Source organism: Taeniopygia guttata, chromosome 21, assembly GCF_048771995.1.
Source record: "Taeniopygia guttata chromosome 21, bTaeGut7.mat, whole genome shotgun sequence".
Lineage (NCBI taxonomy): Eukaryota > Metazoa > Chordata > Aves > Passeriformes > Estrildidae > Taeniopygia > Taeniopygia guttata.
Window position 1 is genome coordinate 6,637,589 of NC_133046.1, and position 7,257 is coordinate 6,644,845.

General features: G+C 51.3%; 1 protein-coding gene across 2 annotated transcripts in view; it reads right to left on the reverse strand.

The window, feature by feature from the left end:
* Positions 1-5,596, reverse strand: part of CAPZB (capping actin protein of muscle Z-line subunit beta) — a 57,215-nt gene extending 51,619 nt beyond the window's left edge. Inside the window, 1 exon segment of one of the 2 annotated variants that reach the window (NM_001245273.1) lies at positions 5,439-5,522. In NM_001245273.1, the coding sequence (NP_001232202.1) occupies positions 5,439-5,441 (3 nt within the window). In that variant the 5' untranslated portion in view covers positions 5,442-5,522. 2 annotated transcript variants of the gene reach the window in all.
* Between the last annotated feature and the right edge of the window lie 1,661 nt (positions 5,597-7,257).

Here is a 7,257-nt window from a genome sequence, read left to right on the forward strand (position 1 = left end):
TGCAGTCTCAAACATTTTGCCTTCCGCACAAAATCCTCTTACTTAAGTGCTGTTTTCAGCCCTGTTTCAGCTGATGCTGCTAAAATTGTGAGATCCTGAGTTCTGCTTTCACCCAGGCTCGTAACACACCCACTTTGCAACAAGGACGTGATTGAAATTCCAAGGCAGTGCACCAGGAAAGGACTCGGCTCCACTTTCTGTGGAGGACATCGCCTTCAGCCTCAGGGAAGGACACGCTCTGCAGCAGGGCTGCAACACCTGGAGTCCAGTCCCACAGGGCTAAACCCAGAGCCAGGGCTCCCCAACCAGCCCTGCACTGAGAATAATGCAGGTACACTGATGAAATATGAACTAGTGAGGTTTAATTTGCATAGAGCAAGAATAAAGTAGGCAACTTAGGAGTAGGGCAGCCAGATAAGTCAAGTGCCTGCAAATCCATTCCCTAATTCTTCAGCCCAGCTTGGAAGGTGTGGCACAAAGAGCAGGAGGTCGAAGCAAGCTGCATATTTCCTTCTAAAGCCTACGGGAGGGAGGGAGGCAGGGCAAAACAGCAGCACCAGATAATACAAGGAAATTAACCTACTGGTTGGTGCCAAGGCTTCGACCACCACTCCAGGAAACACAGCACCAGGTATTACCTCATGCAACTAAAGTCATTCTAAATAGAAGATGATTTTGGGCACAAAACAACAGAATAGATCCTGCTTTCAATTCCTCACTCAAAACTTCACTCCATCAAAATCGCAGAAGGACAAGGCTCCACTGCACCTGGCATTACAGAGGAGAACTACAATAGTTCAGCTGAGAAACAAGCAAAGCCCCTTCCTCAAATCCACCCTTGCACGATAAATCCTCTCAGCTCAACTACCAGAGCTTTAAAACTTCCTCAATACCACATTCCCCCCTCGTGCCACACCAAGGAAGTCTCAAAAGCAAACATTTCATCTACCACACAGGCAAGAGCTCCAACTCCCCAGGACAGCCTGTCTGCAAGCATCTGCTCCCATCCTGCTTTAGGACATAGGACTAATAAGTGAATTTTGGCCACTGGATCAGGTACAGGAAGCCTGAATAATTCAGCTCAAGTCACAAGAATTTCACACCCTCCCAGTGTTTCAGTCACCCCCTAACCAGGTTTCCACTACAGTACTTGGTCACTTCTCACAGGACCCCTCAGTCACAGACTATTAAATATTTAAGAAAGCATCACACCAAAAATGGGGAAAAAGATCAATTTATACTCCAGTATGAAATGGTCACACCCCCACTGCACTGGCCTCAGCTCCTGATCTTCAAGTTAGAGAAGCTTTTTAATGATCACAACCTATCAGCAAACATAATTTAGGCCAAAGCCCATCTAGAGAGAGCAGGAAGCCTGGGAAAATCTTGTGTTGGTCAGACATATTAATTACTCCTTCAGGAAAGAAGCCTCTGTGGTGTAAAGAAATTCAAATTTGAAATCCCATGTTTTTAGTGAGGTTTTGTTGCCCTTATTCCTGGAAATGGCAAAGGCTTAGGAAGAACTGAAGCATACACAAGCTTTGAGCCTTTCTCCTTGCATTAAGGAGACACACAAAGATTTATTTGGTTGAGGCTTTTTGAATTCTTCAGGACTCCCAGCATTAATCAGTGGAAAAGCAGGAAATTTTATAATGCACTTTAAAAATCAGTTTATGAATCACTTTATAAAATTATTGACTAAAACTTATTGGTAAAACCAGAAGATCAGCATCTCTTTTGAGTATCTTCTACTTCTGTAATCATCTCCTTCAGCTGGAAAGAAAAGTTATTAAAGCACATTGGATTAAAGTAGGGTAAAACACCAGGGCTGAGCATGGACAGGGCTCTGAGCAGCCTGCTCTAGTGCAGGTGTCCCTGCTCACAGAGGAGGCTGGACTAGATGGCCTTTAAAGGTCCTTCCAACCCAACCTATCCTGGGATTACACAGCCCTAAACTAGGTACAGGCACCTTTCAGAACCCCACACTTCTCCAGTAAAATTGCTCCCTTCTGCTGGCACTAAAAAAAGTTTTATTTTACCTTGAGGTGGGTCTATCACAGTGTGAACCAGCTCAAAGGGGACAAATTACAGAAAAACACTTCTCTGCAAGTTTACTTTATCCCAGTAAGGAGCTCCTTGGATTTAACCAAACATCCCCACAAAGACAAACACTCGATGGCACTTCCCATCGAGTCTACAGAAGTATCCCAAGTCTAAATTTGAATTTCAAGGCTTTGGGGTGACCTAACTGGGGTCTTCCAGTGCCTGAAGGGAGCTGACAGGAAGGATGGTGACAGACCATGGACAAGGGATGGAGGGACAGGACACAGGGAATGGCTTCCCACTGCCAGAGGGCAGGGATGGGTGGGATCTTGGGAAGGAATTGTTCCCTGTGAGGGTGGGCAGACCCTGGCACAGGGTGCCCAGAGAAGCTGTGGCTGCCCCTGGACTCCTGGAAGTCCAAGTCCAGGCTGGACAGGGCTTGGAGCAGCCTGGGATAGCAGAAGGTCTCCCTCTGCACATGGCAGGGGTGGAATGGGATGAGCTTCAAGGTCCCTTCCAGATCAAACCATTCCATATTCTCTGATGTACCAACAGCAAACTGGACCAGTACAGAGCACTGGGGAGTGCAGGATGATGATGAGCAAACCGAGTTCCCCAACCATCCTTCACCCAGGGAAGTCAAGGGATGGATGCAAAGCAAAGCTGACAGCTCTGCAAGTAGATATTGAGAAGGGCAGCGTGGTCGCTTTCCCAAAGAAAGTAATTTCTCAACTCCAGTAATAAGGACTAAAAATAGTCCCACAAAAGAGCTGAGCTGCACTTTCATTCTGTTTCACTCCCAGATGTGAACTAGTCTCATATCAGCATATATATTTACCATATGAGGAAATCCTGTTTGAACAACTTCGGCTTGTGAATGTTTTTCCCTCCCTAATAAACCACAAGATTAAGCATCAGTGCAATGGCAGTATTCCCTCTGCCAGTGATATCCTCTGACTTGATTATTTTGGGAATTTGCCGTTTAAGATAACATTTAGCTAAGCTCACACACTTGGCTTGCCTAATAAAACACAGACTCTACAAAACAGCTGAAGTTGGTGTTTCTCAAAAGGCACAAGGTGCAAAGGACTTGCTGTGGGTACTGAAAATGTCCCCACACCTCCTCAGCACATTTTGGAGGTCCAAGAGGGACACAGCCAGGTTAGAGATGGGTTCTGACTCCAGACAAACAACTCCTATCCTGAAAATCTTAGTGACCCTGAGCAGCACACGAGGTTTGTGTTGGTGCCACTGTCACATCACACACCCCGGGCTGTGCTTCACTGCTCCATATCTGCCTCACAAATCCTAGATGGATGATGCACATCCAGCACTACTCTAGACAGGCTGAATTTATGGATGATTAAATCATAAATTTTGTTAAAATTGTCCTCCTTTTCCTCAAGAGTTGCATAGCAGAAGAAATCCTTGCTAACATGATCAGGCCAGTTTACATAACCTTGAAATGAGGGGTTTTATTTTTACAAAGAGTAACTGGATTCCATCCATTCATAACCCACAATTCCAGAAATCTCAGCAGATCCACTCTCCCAACTCCTGCTTTGCCCTGAAGAGAGCATTCCATTTATTTTTAGCACAGGAGACACCATCCATCCAGGCAGTTTTCAAGCTTCATGTGTTGCCCTGCCCTGTTTCCCTGAGCACCTGACTGAAATGTGGGCACAGCTCCGAGCTCTCCAAGGAGACCGAGGTTCCAGCTCTGCTCTACACAGACATTGGTGGCCCTGTGGTACCATGAAGGTGTCTCACCCAATATCCTGCACCATACCAACTGTTCCCTTCAATGAAAGGGTCATTCCACCCTTTCAATGCTCCACTTCTGCCCTCAGACCACTAAAAGTAAAGATTCTGCAAGAACCTTACATGCTGGGTTTGCACATGAGTTCAAACTGGAGGCTGCAGGCTCATCCCTGAAGTCCAGCACATAGTGTTGGAAGTTCTGATCCAATTTCTCCTATGCCTAGTGGTTTCCACAACTAAACATGAGAAAAACAGAAGGCAGCAAAACCTGGTAACACTCAGGAAATTTCCAAAGGATTTGTGCTGTATCTCCTCCAAACTACTGACACAGTTACATTTAAACCCTGACTGGATTTTCCTAACATCACGTTTTTGTATCCCATTCAAAGAAATTGGCACCACTGTTGTTACTTTCCATGAAGCCTCCTTGTTTTCTTTGAACTCTTTTCCTGTGACAGTTTTTTCAGTGGCATAAGTCAGGACAGTTTGTTGGGATCCCAGTTTGAGATTCTGCAGTCAGGTCTTGCACACACAGAATTCAGAGTGTTACAGTTAGGTACACAGCTGGAATAAGATGCTCCATCCTGCCAGGACTCAGCTACAGCACCTGCTCTTGTGTGAGCCAATAAGGAACAGAACTTTGATCATAACTATTCTTCACCTTTCACCTCACATTAAAGATCTTTATCCTGCATGATACAGGTGGCTCCAGCTTCAGAGAAAAAACATAAGGCATTGCCTCTGAAATTCCTATGGATGATGGCAAGAAGTAAAGGATTACATTTGTGTGGTTAAACAGCCTTTACACTACTGTAAAGTTGTTCTTTTATGAACTAAACACATTCAAACATTGATGAATTGTCATGTTGGAAAGCCTGAATCGCAAATCCCCAACAGCACAGAGGGATGTGATTCCCTACAAGTGCCTCCATGGCTGAGGAGGCTCGGGAAGAGCCCCGGGCACAAGGCAGGAGCGGAGCAGGGCTGGGCCCGCAGCTGGAGCTGCTCCCTTTGCACAGCACCAACGTGGCACCGAAAGGGTGAATCCATTCGGGAAACACAGCTGGACGGAGATTATTCCACACGGCTGAGGAAAGCGGGGCTTGTCCGTGGGAAAGGCGAGTTCCCGGGCGTGCGGAGCAGCCCCAGGGCTGCAGCAGCCCCTGCCCGGGCACTCTCCGGTGCCGCCCCGCACCGGGGGACAGCCCGCCTTCCTGCGGGGAGCCACGGCCGCCGGGCCCGCGGGGCAGCACCCCCGCTACCGCTCCCCGCCCAAGCGGAACCGTTCCCTGGGTAATTCCACATCATTCCCTCTGCAAGCACCGCCCGGGACCGGCACCGGAGACCTGGCAGTGACCGGGAAGCGGAGCCCCCCGCCCCCGGGCCCTGCGGTGCGCCGGGCAGAGCCTCCTCTAGCCTTAGCTCCCCCCCCCAGCAGCGCCCTCAGGCCGGGCCAGCCCTCCCCGCGTCCCGGCAGCACCGCCGGGGCCGCCCCTCCCTCCGTCCCCGCCGCCCGGGGGAGGCCGGGCGAGGCCCCCCGGTGCGAGGGGGCGGTGTGGGCGCGGGGGCTGCAGCGGGGGGGCGGTGCGGAAGGGCGGGGGCCGCGGAGGGGCGCGGGGCCGGCCCGCTCTCACCATGTCGGCTGGGCGGGTGCGCGGGGCGGTAGAACGGCGGCGCCTCCCGGTCCGTCCCTGTCGCTTCGACGCCGCGGCCCGTCCGCTTCCGCCGCCGCCCGGCAGTGAACATCCGGGTCAGCGCCGCCGGCCCCGCCCCCGCGCCGCTCCCCGCCAATCAGCGCGCGGCTCGCCGGCCATCGCCAAGTATGGATGCGCGGCGGCGGGGCGGGGGGGCGGGGCGGAGCGAACCACGCCACCGGCGCGGGGGGGACGGGGCGCGCGGCGGCACCAACTGCGGCGCGGGGGGGAGCGCGGCGGCCAATCAGAGCCCGGGGGCGGGCCCGGGGGCGGGGCCTGCGGGGGGCGCGCCAGCAGCGCGGGGCCGCCCTCAGTCGGTCCCGGAGCCTCCGCGCGGGAACGTCGCTCCCTCAAACGCTTTTAAACGCACTTGTTTTAGCTTCAAACGGCAGGCGGGTAGCACGGCATACGCTGCCCAGAAGAGGTAACGAGTAGCAAACTCATAACCCAAACTCGTGGGTTTTACACAGGTAAACTGCACTTTATGCATGCCTGTAAGGTGTCCACCAGGTCTAAAGTGATGTGGAAGAATAAGCAGCCTCCAGCTGCTTAAGGCCAGGGATAATTATTAATTATTTCTAAAAGGAAATGATGCATTATTTTGAAAGGAATTGTGAATTATTTTGCAAAGGAAGTGTTCAGTGTTGGCTGGGAGGTACCTGCTGGAAGCCGTGCAGATGCTGACACATTGGAGGCCTTCAGGGCTCAGGCACTTGTGCCAGGGATAACGGGATCACAGAAAATCAGGGTATATCTACTAATAAAGCATTCCTATTGTACTCAGACTGTCTCAAAATAAAGCGTTCTTTCCTTTTACTGGAGTAATTCCTATTACAGTGATTTCAGGTAAGACATCCCAATTCCAGACTCCTGGCCTGTCCTCGAAATGGGAATCTCAGAGCTACAGCAGACAATGATCCCAGGAAAACATCAGGATTCATTAAGCACCAACAGCTTCCTCTGCAGCCTTTTATGGAACAGGTCAGGCCTTGTTTCACCCCAGTTTTATTGCCAGGACCCCAAAAAACCTCCACTGGGACTCTCTGTACTGCAGACTTGGCCCTGGGGAGCCAAAAGCCCTTCCCTGGGTTTGCTGTAGGAGTTGGAAATGCCAACACGGGGTGAAAAAAGGCTTTTCCTTGGATGTCACAGACACAACAGTCACACAGGGCTTGTCCCGTGGATGTCACAGACACAACAGTCACACAGGGCTTGTCCCCTGGATGTCACAGACACGACAGTCACACAGGGCTTGCCCCATGGATGTCACAGGGCTGTCACACACGGCTTGTCCCATGGATGTCACAGACACAGCAGTCACACAGGGCTTGCCCCGTGTATGTCACAGAGCTGTCACACAGGGCTTGTCCTGTGGATATTATAGACACAACAGTCACACACGGCTTGTCCCTTGGATGTCACAGACACAACAGTCACACAGGGCTTGCCCCGTGTATGTCACAGAGCTGTCACACAGGGCTTGTCCTGTGGATGTCACAGACACAGCAGTCACACAGGGCTTGTCCTGTGGATGTCACAGACACAGCAGTCACACAGGGCTTGCCCCATGGATGTCACAGACACAGCAGTCACACAGGGCTTGCCCCGTGGATGTCACAGACACAGGAGTCACACAGGGCTTGTCTCGTGGATGTCACAGAGCTGTCACACAGGGCTTTCCCTTGGATGTCACAGACACAGCAGTCACACAGGGCTTGTCCCGTGGGTGTCACAGACACAGGAGTCACACAGGGCTTTC